We start from the raw sequence: 16,423 nt of genomic DNA, 5'->3' as shown, positions 1-16,423 counted from the left end.
GGAAAAAAACAGTCCAAAATTAGAAACAGTGTGGTTCAATCTGTACTCATAATTCAGTTCTTTTTTCTGGATGCTGAGAACATTTTTTACCATGAGTTCTTTCAAACTGTTTTGGATCATTGCATTGCTGAGAAGAGCCAGGTCTATCCCTTGATTCATCACACAATGTTGCTGTTACTACATACAATATTCTCCTGGTTCTTCTCCTTTCAGTCAGCATCAGTTCATGTAAGCGCTTCCAGGTTTCTCTGAAGTTCTCCTGCTCATCGTTTCTTACCAGGCTCTTTTTAAATCATGGCTTTCAGGTAGTCCAATAATTCTTAAGTTCTTGTCCTGGATCTATTTTCCAGTTCACTTGTTTTTCCAATGAGGTATTTTATATTTTCTTCTATTTGTCTTTCTTTTAATTCTGTTAACTGATTCCTGATGTCTCATGGAGTCATTAGCTTCCACCGCCCAATTCTAATTTTAAGGAATTATTTTTTCACTCAGCTTTTGTAACCTCCTTTCCCATTTGGCCAATTCTAATTTTTTTTTGGGGGGGGTGAGGCAATTGGGGTTAAGTGACTTTCCCAGGGCCACACAGCAAGTAACTGTCAAGTGTCTAAGGCTGGATTTGAACTCAGGTCCTTCTGCCTCCGGGGCCAGTGCTCTATCCACTGTGCCTCCTAGCTGCCCCCAAATCTAATTTTAAGAAGTTGTTTTCTCAGTGATTTATTTTCCCCATTTAGCCAATTGTATTTTTTAAGGAATTGTTTTCTTCAGTCAATTTTTGTGCTTTATTTTCCAGGCTGTTGACTCTCTTTTCCGTCTCATTTCTTTTCTGATTTTTTCTTCTACTTCTCTATTTTGATTTTTTATCCTTTTTGAACTCTTCCAAGAAGGCTTTTTTGTCATGAGACTTATTCACTTTCCCCTTTGAGGCTTCACATGTAGGCATTTTGACAGTGTTGTCTTCTTCTGAGTTTGTGTTTTGGTCTTCCCTGTCCACCATAGTAAGCTTTCTATGGTGAGGGTTATTTTCTGTTTCTCAGCTGATCTATGCTATGGCTAAGAGCCTGCCACTGACTTACCCACTCACCCTGAATGCTGTGATGTGCTCGGCTCCCTTTTACCCAAGTGAGACAGAGCTTTCCTGAAGTCCTTCTTAAGTTTTATTTAAGCCAAAAAGATTGTTCACCTCCAGCTTTTTATAGGTTGGGTAGCTCCAGAATCTGTTTAGAGGCTTGATTTAATGTTGTTTCCAAGGGAACTTAGGGAGAGCTCAGGCAATTTCCTGGCTTCTCTCCACCATGTTGGCTCTGCCTTCTGGGAAATCCCAGATCATTTTACAGATGAGGAAACTGAGGCAAACAGGATGAAGTGACTTGCCTAGGGTCACATAGCTAAGCATACTATTATTATTACCTAAGTTCAAATCCTGCTTCAAACATTAACTGTGAAAGGGGAAAATAGGTGGCACAGTGGATAAAGCACTGGCCCTGATTCAGGAGAACCTGAGTTCAAATCCAGCCTCAGACACTTGACACTTACTAGCTGTGGTGACCCTGGGCAAGTCACTTAACCCTCATTGCTCCAGAAAAAAAAATTAACTATGAGACTATGTCCAAAGTCGTTTGATTTCAGCCTCATTTCCAATAATAGCACCTACCTTAAAGGTTGTTATGAGTATAAAATGGCATAATGTTTGTCTACCCTTGACTGAATGTACAAACTGCTGCCACAAGGTCATGGAGTGTTTCTAGGCTCTGGAGTTACAAAAAGTAGGCTCTGTCCCCTAGGAGCTTATATCCTCCAGGGAAAGAGGATACAGGATGGACTCAGATATTTTACAATATCTATTTCTGATTTCCCTGTATGCCTCTGAAGAATTCCTCACCCCCACCCCCAAGAGAATGTTGCTCCTTAAGAGCAAGGCAGGGACTTTTGTTTTTTTCCATTTTTGCTCATTGTAGGTGACTGACAGATATTTATTGAATCAGTAACTTTCACCTTTGCCCTTGTTGTTGTTGTTGTTGTTGAGTGTGTTCCACTCTCTTGTGACTTCATTTGGGGCTTTCTTGGCAAAGATACTGGAGTGGTTTGACATTTACTTCTCCAGTTCATTTTAGAGATGAGGAAACTCAGGCAAACAGGGTTAAGTGACTTGGCCAGGGGTCACATAACTAGTAGTGTCTGAGCCAAATTTGAACCTCAGGTCCTCCTAACTCCAGGGACAGTGCTCTATCCATTGGGTCACCTAGAATTTACAGATAGATGATGGATTTGCAGGGCAAGAAGAAGGGGAAAAGAGAATGGATCCTGATATTGCTAGGCAAATAGACACAGAGGAAGACACTGAATTCAATTTTATAGACAAATCCATGTAAATGGGTCCAGTTTTGAAATTCAGATAACAAGACTTGGCAGGGGAGGGCCCCCCCCCCCCAGCAGTAAGGATGGGGAGGTAGGAGGTCACTCAGTCCTAGAGATGCTAAAGTATTAGAGCTTCAAGGAATTTTTCATCCTGGGTAAATTCCCAGAGGTTCCTTGAAACTTTGAGTTGGTTAATCAGAGGCATGCCGAGGACAATAGTGATGCTTTCTCATTCCCCATCAGAGAAATAGCACTCCCCTTTTGACTTCTCAACCCGGTTATTGCTATTTTTCCCCTTGTACCTGCATCTACCCATCTGCAGTTTGGGAATTGGCCATTGAAATGGCCAATGAAAAGCCCCTGGTTCCATTCTAAATTCCTTCCCCAGCTAATTTGGATCAATCTCTATAGGGCCTCAGTTTTCCAACATGTCAAGTGGGATAATACTATATTACCACTCTCTGTTGGTTTTCCTCCTACGCATCTGACTTCTCCTCTGCAGTCTCTTTTTCTCTGTCCGGGGTCCTCTTTTCTTCTCCCTCTATACTACTTCACTGGATGATCTAGTTCATTTCATTGATTTAATTACCATCTCTATGCTAATGATTCTCAAATACACCTTTCCTGCCCCGACCTCTGATGACCTCCAGTCTCTTACCACCAACAGCCTTTCAAGATAATACAGTACTATATTATAAAGATATGTATTTTACAAAGTATCCATATGGTTTATGATTCCAATTCTGGTGTTTAATGCCTATTAATAAATGCATGCTGAATTTATTTTTCTTTTATGTCAGGGTTTCTAAACCTAGAATTCATGAGGTCTGTGGAAAAAGGGTCCATAAATTTGGTTTTTTTTTTTTAATCTTGATAACTAAATTTCAGTATAATTTGATTTCCTTTATAATACTATGTATTTTATTTTATACATCTAAAAACATGATTCTGAGGAGTCCATAGGCTTCCTTAGGCTGTCAAAGGTTTTGCCATGACACAAATAAAGGTTAAGAACCTCTGTTCTATAGAGAATTTATTTCAACTCAAAAAGCATTTGACTGCAGGTGGGTGGTGATTTGGCATTTGCTAACACTTCACCTTAAACTTCTTTTCTTTTTTTTTTTTTTTTGGTGAGGCAATTGGGGTTAAGTGACTTGCTCGGGGTCATACAGCTAGTAAGTATCAAGTGTCTGAGACCAGAATTGAACCCAGGTCCTCCTGACTCCAGGGCCGATGCTCTATCCACTGCACCACCTAGCTGCCTTAAACTTATTTTTTTTTTATTTTTTAATTAAAATAATTTTTTTAAAATCTAGCTCTAGGGGCAGCTAGGTGGCGCAGTGGATAGAGCATCGGCCCTGGAGTCATGAGTACCTGAGTTCAAATCCAGCCTCAGACACTTAACACTTACTAGCTGTATGACCCTGGGCAAGTCACTTAACCCCAATTGCCTCGCTAAAAAAGAAATTTAAATTTAAAAAAATCTAGTTCTAAACCCCAAAATATCTTCCATTGTTTGATGTTGTTGTTTGTTTGTTTGTTTGTTTGTTTTGTTGGGTGTTTTTTTTTTGCAGGGCAATGGGGGGTTAAGTGACTTGCCCAGGGTCACATAGCTAGTAAGTGTCAAGTGTCTAAGGCCAGATTTGAACTCAGGTACTCCTGAATCCAGGGCTGGTGCTTTATCTACTGCGCCACCTAGCTGCCCCCAATATCTTCCATTTTTTTAAAAAAATATGTTTTTCTCAAGAAACTGGGACAGTTTACTTTTTGTCCTGTGCAGTTTTCATTTATGATTTCTTGAAATATAGCTCGAAAAAATAGGCTTTGAAAAAGCCCATTGTGAGGGGGCAGCTAGGTGGCACAGTGAATAGAGCACCAGCCCTGGATTCAGGAGGTCCTGAGTTCAAATCTGGCCTCAGACACTTGACACTTACTACCTATGTGACCCTGGGCAAGTCACTTAACCCTCCTTGCCCCGCAAAAAGAAAGAAAGAAAGAAAGTAAAAGCCCATTGTGATTTAAATGGAGCTACTTGACTAACCTTTTAACCCAAATCACTCTGGCTTTCTTTGAATGGCCAATAATAACCCCTACTCCCAGCCTCTGTGGCTCATTGTTTAGTTTTTTTAATTATAAAAGTATTTTATTATTTTCCAGTTACATGTAGAGATAGTTTTCAACATTTTTGGTTTTTGGCAGGGCAAGGAGGGTTAAGTGACTTGCCCAGGGTCACACAGCTTTTAAGCGTCAAGTGTCTGAGGGTAGATTTGAACTCAGGTCCTCCTGAATCCAAGGCCAGTGCTTTATCCACTGCACCACCTAGCTGCCCCCACAACATTTGGGTTTTTTTGTTTGTTTGTTTTTTGGTGAGGCAATTGGGGTTAAGTGACTTGCCCAAGGTCACACAGCTAGTAAGTGTTAAGTGTCTGAGGCCAGATTTGAACTCAGGTACTCCTGACTCCAGGGCCGGTGCTCTATCCACTGCGCCACCTAGCTGCCCCAACATTTGTTTTTATAAGATTTCTAATTTCAAATGTTTCTCCCTCCCTCCCCAAGACAGCAGGTAATATATGTCATTATTTAGTTTTGATGGCAATGAGGATAAATAACTATTGTTTTCTGTTCTGGCCAGAAACTTTGAGGGTCTTCCCCTCCCAAAATGATATGTTTATGATGGTAACTTATGCCATCTTTTGTCCCAATTCTTACCTAGCCCTTAATCATTGAATAGACATTGTCTCAGACAAACTGAGACCTGGGAAAGACCTTAACTTAGAAAAGCCAAGGTCACCCATTACATCCTGGACCATCATCAGCCAGTATTCTTGCTTTTTGTCTTGCCACTGGACTTTGATGACTCTGAAGGAGAGAGTGAGGCCTGATGATGACTTTCTGCAGTTCTGTGGTACTTAAGTCCAATTCATATGCAAGTCAAGACATCACCCTGTGACATCATTGGTGGTCTTCAAGAAGTATGAACAACCAAAAAAAAAAAAGTATGAACAACCACAGGTGGTCCAGCAGACATCTTAAATTCGGCATATCCAAAATGGAACTTGTTATGGAGAAATAGGTGGGGGTTTGGGGATGGGGGGGGGTAAGGGTTTGGGATAGGGGTTTGAGATAGGGGTTCTTAGGAATTCCTCTTTAAGGAATTACACCTTCTTGCACACAAATCCAATTAGAATAAAATAATCATTTATTTAGGGGCTAGGGAAAGGAAACCAAGAGAGAAATCCTTGGACTTCTTCTCATGGGGAGAAGGCATGGCACAGAGTGTGGCTCTGAAATACCTATCTCCTCCAGCAGGAGACAGTCAGATACTTTGATAGAGAATGGATGGGGGAAAGTTCCCTTATTCGGGGAGGACCATCCCCCATGGGTGGTGGCTAGGGGAATTGGGTGAGGGGTGGCTGTGGATCTCTCAAGCCTTCTCTCTCCTCCTCATGCCACAAAGGCAGCAGCCACACCTAATCTTATCTCACCAGGGGTGTGGGAGACTGGAATGAAAGGTGGTGGTCCGGGAGCTAGCTCAGTCCTGATCAGGTGCCACTTATCTCTTTAGGTGTGTCTGTCCTTTGGTTTAGTTTCTCAAGGAGAAGGTTCTTTGATGTGCCCCAGAGAACTACTGGAGTGCTAGGCCCATACCAGAGAACTACTGGAGTGCTAGGCCCATACCAGAGAACTACTGGGGTGCTAGGCCCGTACCAGAACTCGTCTTTTCCCCTAAATGCTCCCTTCTGCTTCCTCCCCTATTACTGTAGAGGGCACCCCCACCCTCCCAGTCCCCTAGGCTCATATCCTAGGAATCATCCTCAACTCCTGTCTGTCAGTCCCCATATCTGACCTCTTTGGCATTTCTTGTCCCTTTCACCTCTGCAGCATCTCCAGAACATGTTTCCCACACTCCTCTAACACTGCCCTCATCCTGGGTCGACCCTCATCACCTCTTGCCTGGATTATTGTAAGAGCTATTGGTGGGTCTGCCTGCCTCCAGTCTCTCTCTACTCCAGTCCATCTTCTTCTCAGAGGAGACCTCTCCTGGCTATCCCATGAACAAGATCTTCTCCATCTCTGGCTCTCAGTGTAGCCTCTGTCTGCGATGTTCTCCCTCCTCATCTTCCCCTCCTGGCTTCTCAGAATCCTTCAAGTGCCACATTAAATCCCATCTAGGTGATATGGAGGCAGTTAGGAGATGCCACGGTGCATAGAGTTCTAGGCATGGAGTCAGGAAGACTCATCTTCCTGAGTTCAAATCTGGCCTCAGACACTTACTAGCTGTGTGGCCCTGGGCAAGTCACTTCACCCTGTTTGCCTCAGTTTCCTCATCTGTAAAATGAGCTGGAGAAGGAAGTGGCCAGCCATTCCAGTATCTCTGCCAAGAGAACCCCAAATGGGGTCCTGAAGGGTGGGACACAACTGAAAAAAGACTGAACAGCAAAATGTGTGACCAGTGGCCATCCCGCCTCTGACTGAAGGCCTCCAGGAAAGCCCAGCACTTCACTGGCAATGATGACCCCAAATGTCCAGGCTTCATACTTCAGAGTTATGGACTCTTCCTTCTGCCTCACCTTTCCTGATCAATCAGTCATCAGGGCCAACTATTCCAACCTCCCCAACATCTGCCCTTTCTCTCTGCTTCTGATAACCCTTCTGGTTCAGGCCCTCCCCAAAAGCCTCTTGTCTCCCTGCTTTCTGTGTCTCCCCGCTCCAACCCACCCTTCACCTCGATGCCAAGGGAAATGTCCCTGTGCTACTCCCTGCTCAAAGACCTTCTGTTCCCCATGGCCTAGGGTGGTGACTCTCAAAGTGGGGCCCCTACAGGTCTTGAAGACTGTAAGTTTCAGAGAGGATGTGAGACCACATTAGGAGAGTGTCCTCCCTAGTAATTCTCTATACCAGTGAAATCATGGGTCAGAAATAAAGATAATAATGGACTCTCTCTATTATTAATAAATGGATAATAATGTAGATAATAATTTGGACTCCCTCATAGGGTAGCTAGCAGTAATCACAGTTCCTTCCTTCATCCCTCCGTCAGACAGCCTGGGAATCCTCAGGACCCTCCCAAACACACCTCACCCCCTTCACAAGATCTGCCCAGAAAAGTCATGTCTCACTCTCTCTCTTCTCCACTACAGAGTTCCTCTGATCTCCTGATGGAATAAAGGAGGAAAGATGCTTGGGGGAAATCCTGGCAAAAATGGCAGTCCAGTTTTGGTTAACATCAGCCACAGGAACGAAAAGGGGGACCAATATGGGGGTACGAAGGACCCTCTTCCAGTCTCAAAGGTAGGCCCTGTCTGGGGTCCGAGATGAAAAGGGGAGGGCGGCCTGGAGCCTCCTGGGCTGCAGTGAGCGGCACCAAGAAAAACAAAATGAGCCCAAGATCCCTGGAGGGAGCTGTGGGTTTCACACATATCCTCATGCTAAAGTTTTGCAGATGCCACCATAAAACCCATCTTGTGACATTTCAAAGATGAATTAGGGTGACACCGTGGCCCAAGGTCCCCTAAGCTCTGAGCTTACGAGGCCCTGGTTCAACAATCTGGGACTACCCCAAATATCACAGTTATAGTACTTGAAAACTGTTTATTGATCAATTGATTATTATGTCCCCATCCAGAGTTTACTTTGAGAATCCTGGAATAGGACTCAGGTCTAGGTTTCCACCAATATGGGGGACAGGATCCCCAACTTACAGCCAAGCACTTAACTTGTACAAAAAACGTAGATGTGAGAAATGCATTCCAAGTACAAGGTTCTGCCAACATAGCAGAAGATGCAAAGAACTGACCATAAACACATGTAGAAAATCTCTCCCCGTACTTAGAAGAGTCCACAAGCAATAAGCATCATTCTTTCCCTCTTCACTGGGTCCTGCATCTCCCCTCGAGTCTTCCAGCCTCAGCCACCCGTGTCATGGCTCCTATTCCTTGCTGTTCTAGCTTTGAGGAGAGGGGGGAAGGGGAAAAGAGAATTTTTTCTTTCATTTTCTCCAAGAAACAAACAGTTCAGGAAACCCTTCTCCAGTTGGATGTTCTGGCTTCCCGCAATCACCAGTTTGGGTATCAGTCGAGAGGCAATCCCCTCGGCTGGCCCAGAAATCTCCCTTTTCTGACCAGAAGGCTACATTCTTGGCTCCCACTGCCTCTAACTCAGGAGGCAGGGGTTAGGGATGACCTTGTCCACGGACTCCCTTCTTGGGCCAAGTGGGCAAACGTGCAGCTCTCATATGCTGTACCAGGATACCCCACCACTGCCCAGGTTGATACTATCACTTCCAATGCGTAAACCTACCCCTGGGTCCTTGCTCTTTGGCAATTTCAGGAAAGAGAAAATAAAGGCTGATGAGAGCCGGGAATTCTTTTTTTTTGTGGGGCAATTGGGGTTAAGTGACTTGCCCAGGGTCACACAGCTAGTAAGTATTAAGTGTCTGAGGCTGTATTTGAACTCAGGTACTCCTGAATCCAGGGCCGGTGCTCTATCCACTGCGCCATCTAGCTGCCCCAGGAATTCTTTTCACAAGCAATTCCCTTTCACTAACGCTCCAAGGCAACCATTTATTCATTAATAAAGCCAAGAAAAAGGCTATCTACCCTAGAGGAGAGATAAGAGTTCTGCCTGGCCTGCTTCTCCTTAGGCATCCACCATGAACCTGTTCTAGCACCAAACTGAGAGAGGAAGCTCTTCCTGCGTCCCCCGGAAAAGACTGTCCTTACACATTGCTTCATGCTAATTGACTAGCATCACCCAAATCCATTGGTTCACTGGACTCGAGGGTGGTCAGCTGAGAACAATACCCTCTTGAGGGGCAGGCAGGTGTGGCTTCAACTGAATTAACTTTAAGTGGGTTAATCAGTGAAGTCAATCAATCTCAGTCAATCCAATCAGTCCAAATCAATCCGGGGCCTTCGGGCATTGGCAAAGCTCATTATTTTCTTACAGATGACATAATTGAAAGGGAATGGGGGGGGGCGGGGTAAGTGGCACATACATTCCAATTTTATCAGGCTGGAGGTGTCCAGGAAAGGTAACATGTTTGGGGGTCAGCATTCTCTCATCTGTAAAATGGACTGGAGAAGGAAATGGCCAAACCCCTCAGTATCTCTGCCAAGAAAACCCCAAGTGGGGTCATAAAGAGTGGGACAAGACTGAAATGACTAACCACAGCAGATTTCCTCATCCCTCAGAACAGCATCAGGGATTGTCTCTGCCCACACCTCCTGTTTAGAAACAGCGTGAAAAGAGCAGGGTCTGTGTGTTTTCTGTTCATTCTTGTGGTTGCTTTGTTATTTCCTTTTAGGTGACAGGACACAATCAGACTCACTTGAGTGACCAGAGCATCCCCAACTTCAGCACAGAGCCAGACAGGATAGGTAAGTTCCCTCACCCAGATACCAAAGGTAGCAACTCGGCGTGGTCATCACCAGGATGGAAGGGGCCTGGGACATAGCTGCAATAAGGTAATAAGGATGAGGGGGGTCATAAACAAACCCTGATTTAGTATGGAAAGTTCTTATTCCCTCCCACTCGTAGAACCAAAGGAGGAGAGAAAAAAGAACTGAAATACACAATTAAAGAATCCCAGACACCTTCGGCATATTCCCTGCCCATCACAGAAACTCCAGACTGTAAGCTCTATGAGGGCAGGCACTGTGTCTTTTATCTCAGCCCAGGACTTCCCCACACAAAAGACATTTCATAAAAATTATTTTTTGAACTGTTGCTGATCATCTAGACAAGACAATCCAGCCTGTGTGACCCTGAAGGAGCTTGCAGACTGGTAGGGGACTGGACACAGGAACATCTGTGATGGGTAGGAAGATGGGTTGGGAAGATGTCTAAAGTTTCCGTCCAGACTAAGAGCCGGAAGGTGCCCTAAAGGTCATTTAGTCCAGGGATCTTACATTTAAAGCTGCAAACGACCTCAACAACCATCTAGTCCTATCCCATCATTTTACAGATGAAGAAGCTGAGGCTCAAGGAGGTGGTGACATACCCAAGGTCACTTAGCTCATGAGTCAAAGAGCTGGCATTTGAGCCCAGGTCCCCTCACTCTGAATCCGATGCCAATTAAGTGACCCTTCCCTGGAGCCTTTGCCTCCCATCCCTCCTGACCGCAGGTGTCCCTGCCCAGCTTCTATTCTGTCTTCTTCCAGTTCTCTCCAGAAGGGACAGATCTCAGTCATGCCAATGGAAAGCACTTAGTTACTCCTCCTAGGGGAATTGATATCTGAAGCCTTATCTCTCCAGATAAAATAATAATAGCTTGCATTTATATAGTCCTTTCAAGTTTCTGGATGTTATCTCTTTTTTTTTATGGTGGAAATATTTTTTAATCATAAAATAATTTTATTATTTTCCAGTTACATGTAAAGATAGTTTTCAACATTTCTTTTTATAAGATTTTTAGTTCCAATTTTTTCTCCCTCCCCCTCCCCAAGACAGAAGGCAATCTGATGTAGGTTATACATGTACAATCACATCAAACATATTTCTGCATTAATCATGTTGTGAAAGAAGGGAAAAACCTCAAAAAGAAAAAAAGAAAAACAACAACAAAAGTGGAAACAGTCTGGTTCAATCTGCATTCACATTCCACAGCTCTTTTTTCTGGATGTGGAGAGCATTTTCCATCATGAGTCCTTTGGAATAGTCTTGGATCATTGTATTGCTGAGAAGAGCGAAGTCTATCACAGTTGATCATCACACAGATGTTATCTCTCCTCTCTTTTTTTTTTTTTTTTGCAAAGCAATGGGGGTTAAGTGACTTGCCCAGGGTCACACAGCTAGTAAGTGTCTGAGGCCGAATTTGAACTCAGGTACTCCTGAATCCAGGGCCAGTACTTTATCCACTGTGCCACCTAGCTGCCCCATGTTATCTCTTTTGAACCCTATGATCATCCCCATTTTCCAGAACAGGAAACTGAGGCTGATGTTAAATGACTTGTCTAGGGTCACTCACATAGCTAGTAATTGTCTTAGGCAGGATTTGAGTTCAGGTCTTCTTGACTCCAAGACTGACTGTGCCACTGAGCTGACCCCATTAAAAAGATTCAGGGATTAGTGGAGGGGAAATTTGGAAAGAAACTGGAGATCTCTCCTTGGGAACCTAAAACCAGACCCAGTCATACAAGGCCTGTCTGGTCCTGTAAGAACCACAGCCGTGGATCTCCTCCTCAGGGAAAAGACAGAGGTAGGTGAGAGAGGAGAGGTTGTAAAAGGAGGTATTTATCCCATACCTGGCACCCGAAGAAAAGGGCCCTTCTTCCTCTCGCCTGACCAGAGATTTTTGGACGCCATCACTCTCTGAAGAGCAGGCAGCCTTCTCTCAGAGCCAATGGCAGTGCTGCCCATGGGGACTTCAACCTCCAAGTGCATTCCCTTTCCTGCTTGCACTGAACCTCAGCAGTCTTCCTCTGGGATTTTAGCCAAGTACACAGGATTGTGTAGTGGGATGAGCATGGGACTGGGAGCCAGGATACATGCGTTCTAGGTACATGACACCCCAGAATCCCACAGCTGACAGGGACGCTAAAACCCATCTACTCCAAGATGTGACTCAATGGGTGTCCTCTGTTCAGTGATCCTTCCCCTCTCCCCAACAGCAAAATGGCCCCTCTTCCCTCCTGGGGCAGCCCCAACATCAGACCTCAACTTCCCTCTCTGTAACTCAGAATCATAATCATAAACTGAGATTCTTTGAAATTCACCCTCCCAGAATCTGGGTGCAAGTCAGATAATACCCCCACTTTCTCCCCTGCTATCACAGATTCTAAGATCAAGCAGTCATTTCTCCTCACAGCTCCTGTCATTTTAAACGTACCCACCAGGCCTTTCTTATTGATCAAAATAACATTTAAAATAGCAGCTTATCTTACTGTTTCCTCTACCTTCCAAAGAATAAAATAACCATTCTGACAAGTCAAGACAAAATGTTCTGCTTTAGGCATAGAAAGAAATTCAGCAGCTGCCTAGAGAATCCAAGTTCCCCATTGATATGTTTCTGGGTCAGGTTTGTGGTCTGTCTCCCAAACTCATCCATTTCCACCTTTTGGCCTGATGGTCTGTGGGAAATTCCCACAAAGATATTGCTTCTCTCTTTCCCTCCACAGATGCTCACCCAGATGCTTTCCACCATGCCTCCCCCCTTGGCTCCTGAATTTCATCAATTGATGCTATTTCATTATCCTTTTTTCTCTACTCTGGGCTTTTAGAATAAGCTATATCTTTCCAGAGCCATACTGATACTGTTCTATGAAATCAGGATGATCCTATGAGATTTGGGATCTATAGCTCACCCCATCTGTCACCAATGCTACATCTGTATAGAGAGATACACAAATGTGTAGCCAGTTGTGGGTATGGCCTGAGTCCTCCTCTCTCTTCTCTTCACCCTCCCTTTTGATGAACTCATTAGCTCCCACGGGTTCCATGATCTTTACTCAGATGCCTCTCAGATCTATTTATCCTGCCCTAATCTCTCTTCTGAGCTCCAGGCTGGCATCATTGCCTGCTTGCTACCCATATCAAACTGGATGTCCCAGAGGCACATGCCTAATTCAGAACCATCTTCTCTTCCAAACTTCCCTGCTTCTGCAAAGGGCACCACCATCTTCCCAGTCACCCAGGTTCACCACTTAGACTCATCCTCCATCCCTAACCTCACATTTTCTTTTTTTTTTAATAATGAACTTTTTTATTTATAGTTTTTATCCCTCTTTCATTCCCTCCCCTTCACCATCCCTGAGGCAGCAATCAGATATGCATTATACATGTATGATTATGTAAAACATTACCATATTTGTCATTTTGTACAAGCAAACTTGAGTAAAAGAAAAAAATGAAAGAAAGTGAAAAATAGCACACTTTAGTCTGTTCCATCAATATTAATTCTTTCTTTGGAAGTGGATAGTATGTTTCATCAATAGTCCTTTGGGATTGTCTTAGATCATTATATTGTTAAGAATAGTTAAGTCATTCACAGTTCTTCATCAAACAATATTGCTGTCACTGTGCACAACATTCTCTTGGTTCTGCTCACTTCACTACACATCAGTTCATACAAGTCTTTTCAGGCCTTTCTGAAATCATCCTGCTTGTCCTTTCCTATAGCACAATAATATTCCATCACCATCATATATCACAGCTTGTTTAGCCATTCCCCAAAAGATGGGCATCCCTTTGATTTCCAATTCTTAGCTACCACAATAAGAACTGCTATAAATATTTTGTACAAATAGATCTTTTTCTCTTTTGGAGGATATCTTTGGGATATAAACCTAGCAATGGTTTTGCTGCATCAAAGGGCATGCACAGTTCTAAAGCCCTTTGGGCATGGTTCCAAATTGCTCTCCAAAATGGTTGGATCTTTTCACAAGGCCACCAAGTCACCTCACATTTTCAAGTTGCCAAGTCTTATTGATGCTGCCTTCACAATGTGTCTTGCTTCTATCCCTTCTCTCTCTTTAGACATCCATAACCCTCATTTGGGTCTTGATTCTCTCTTACCTGGACTACTGCAGTGGCCTCCTAGTTTGTCTCCCTACTTCAAGGTCCAAACCATTTTCTACTCAATTGACAAAGTGATTTTCCTAAAGTTCAGATTCGACTGTGACACCACTCTCCTCAACATACTCCAGTGGCTCCCTATTGCCTGAGAAATTTCCTTTTTTTTTTTTTTTTGGATGAGGCAATTGGGGTTAAGTGATTTGGCCAGGGTCACACAGCTAGTAAGTGTCAAGCGTCTGAGGCTGGATTTGAACTCAGGTCCTCCTGAATCCAGGGCTGTTGCTCTATCTACTGTGTCACCTAGCTGCCCTGAAATTTATTTTAAGTAATTTCTAGATGTTAAATGCAGAGCCCAGATTGCTGGCATGTGAAAGGAATACTTCAAAAATGCTATATGATATTTTTTTTAATTATAAGTAAAAAGAGTCCAGATTCCCTTCTCCTTTACCAAGAAAAAGCTTTTTTCTCAGTCTCTGAGGCTCCAGCCCCAGAAGGCAATTGGAATAAGTTGTCTGGTGGTTTGGGGTAGAGGATGGGGCGGGGGGGCGGGGTGAGTGGAACTTGCATTTTTCCTGGAGTTAGAATGGCAAGGGTTAACTAAGTCTATAAAGGGTAATTGAAGGTGGAAGAGACCATTAAGGAGATCAGGTAAGGCTTCCTATAAAAGGTGGCACCTGAACTTAAGGGAACCTAAGGATCCTAAGAAGTCAAGAAGAGCAGAGTGTGTTCCAGGCTTACAGCCACAGCTTGTACAAAGTTTCAGAGACAGGAGATGCTGAGTTTGGGGAACAGTGAGTGAGCCAGGCAGGCAAGCTGAATCATAGAGGATTTAAAGGGTAGGACTGTATAATAAACCTGGAAAGGTCAGCTCAAGCCAGATTATGAAAGGAGAATAGACACCTTTGGAATTCCTCTGGAGATCTAGGACCAACCATTCATCTCCCCTGTCTCTGAATTTAGGATCAAAGGATCCCAGGTTTAGAGCAGGGACAGACCTCAGAAGGCCTTCAGAGGTTAAGTGACTTGCCTCAGGTCACACAGGGAGTAGGCATCCAAGGAATTATTAGAACCCAGGTTCTCTGACTACAGAGACTGCGCTTGTATCCCTGGACCATGCTTCCTCTCCCAAAGGTTCCAGAATTCTCACTATATGTTCCTCCCAGATCTTCTTTAGGCTCTTATTATTTCAAGTGGGTACCTGTTGTCTTTCCAACTAGATTGTTATCTCCTCAAGGGCAGGAGACTTGTTTATTCATCCTTTTCCACCTCTTTTCCACACTAGACCATGGAGAGAAGTGGATCCTCAAAGTCAGGGCTGTTACATCCAAGGCAAGGACCCTTGTATCATTGTCTACCATTAGTTAAGGGAATAGCCCAGAACCAAGAGATACATGGAGGCCAGGGATCTAGATGGAAAAACAGGTTCCAGGCCAGGACACAATTCAAGGGCTAAAGAGTTAAAGACAGAATGAGTCCAAGTCCAGGTAGGCAAACAGGAATCAGAGCCTACCTAAATAAAGAAGGTGAGAACAAAAAATAAAAAGATCCAAAATGGAGTGAGCAGGCAAACCTTAGACAGTACAGAGAAGCCAAAGGCTAGGACGAGGCAGCAAGTCAAAAACCGAGCAAGTTGTCAGAATAGCAGTCACATAAAACCAAAAGTTAGAACCTTGGATCTGAAGCGACTCTTCCCACAGACAGGAAGCTTCTTATACACTTTCTGCTATAACAAAAACCACTACCAGGCGCCTTAGGGCACAGCCAGCTCAGAGTCTAGAGATGGGAAGAAGTGAGTCATATAGGAGAGATGGTCAGTCAGCCAGCTTGTCTGGAGAGGGAGTCTGTGGCCACAAGTAAAGGTGGATTCTCACACCCTAGTACTGCCTTGTATATACAATGCTGGGCAGTTAGTAGACACACAATCAATGCATGTTAAAATAAATTGAATTGAAGATTAGAGGGAAATTAGTTTCATGGTTATTTAATTGGTATTGAGCAGGAGAGATCTTTCCTCTTTAGGCAAATCCCCATCAAGACCTTTTCCTGATTTTACATCAGCTAATGCATTGCTGTGTTCCCAAGAGTATTTGGTTCCCAATGGGCCATACACAGATTTGTATACATTTTGCATGTCTATCCTTGACAACCATTTTAGTCGGCTATAACTTAATATCCCTCCTGAAGATGGGACATCAGGAGAAGTGGACTGAGTTGAGTCTTTCTCCGTAAATATCTTTCTCAAATATTTCATGCTTCATTATTTTTTCTTTGTCTTCATATAATTTGTCAATTCAGGTCAATTCCCAACAACCAATGTTTGTCTAATTCCAAAATTCTCCATGTTTCAAAAAGTTCTGGAAGTTACTTTCATTGATCTGAATAATAGGGGAGAGAAGGACTCTAGTGCATCAGTAAATCAACAGATAAGCATTTATTATACACTTACTATATACCAGGCACTGAACTAGGTTCAGGGGATAGAGGCAAGAAATAGTCTCTGCCCTCAAGGAATGTGCATTCAGATAGGGGAGACAATAAGAAAATGACTAGATAA

At 43.7% G+C, this 16,423-nt stretch overlaps 1 protein-coding gene across 1 annotated transcript in view; it reads left to right on the top strand.

The window, feature by feature from the left end:
* ANO7 (anoctamin 7) overlaps positions 1-16,423 on the top strand; it is a 78,067-nt gene that overhangs the window by 6,291 nt on the left and 55,353 nt on the right. The window contains exon 2 of the mRNA XM_043993310.1: positions 9,662-9,734. Coding sequence (XP_043849245.1) covers positions 9,662-9,734 — 73 coding nt within the window. The remainder of the gene's footprint in view (positions 1-9,661; positions 9,735-16,423) is intronic.

This window comes from Dromiciops gliroides, chromosome 3 (genome assembly GCF_019393635.1).
Source record: "Dromiciops gliroides isolate mDroGli1 chromosome 3, mDroGli1.pri, whole genome shotgun sequence".
NCBI classification, from domain to species: Eukaryota; Metazoa; Chordata; class Mammalia; order Microbiotheria; family Microbiotheriidae; genus Dromiciops; species Dromiciops gliroides.
Note: the sequence above shows the minus strand (reverse complement) of the source record. Positions and strands in the feature narration are given on the sequence as shown.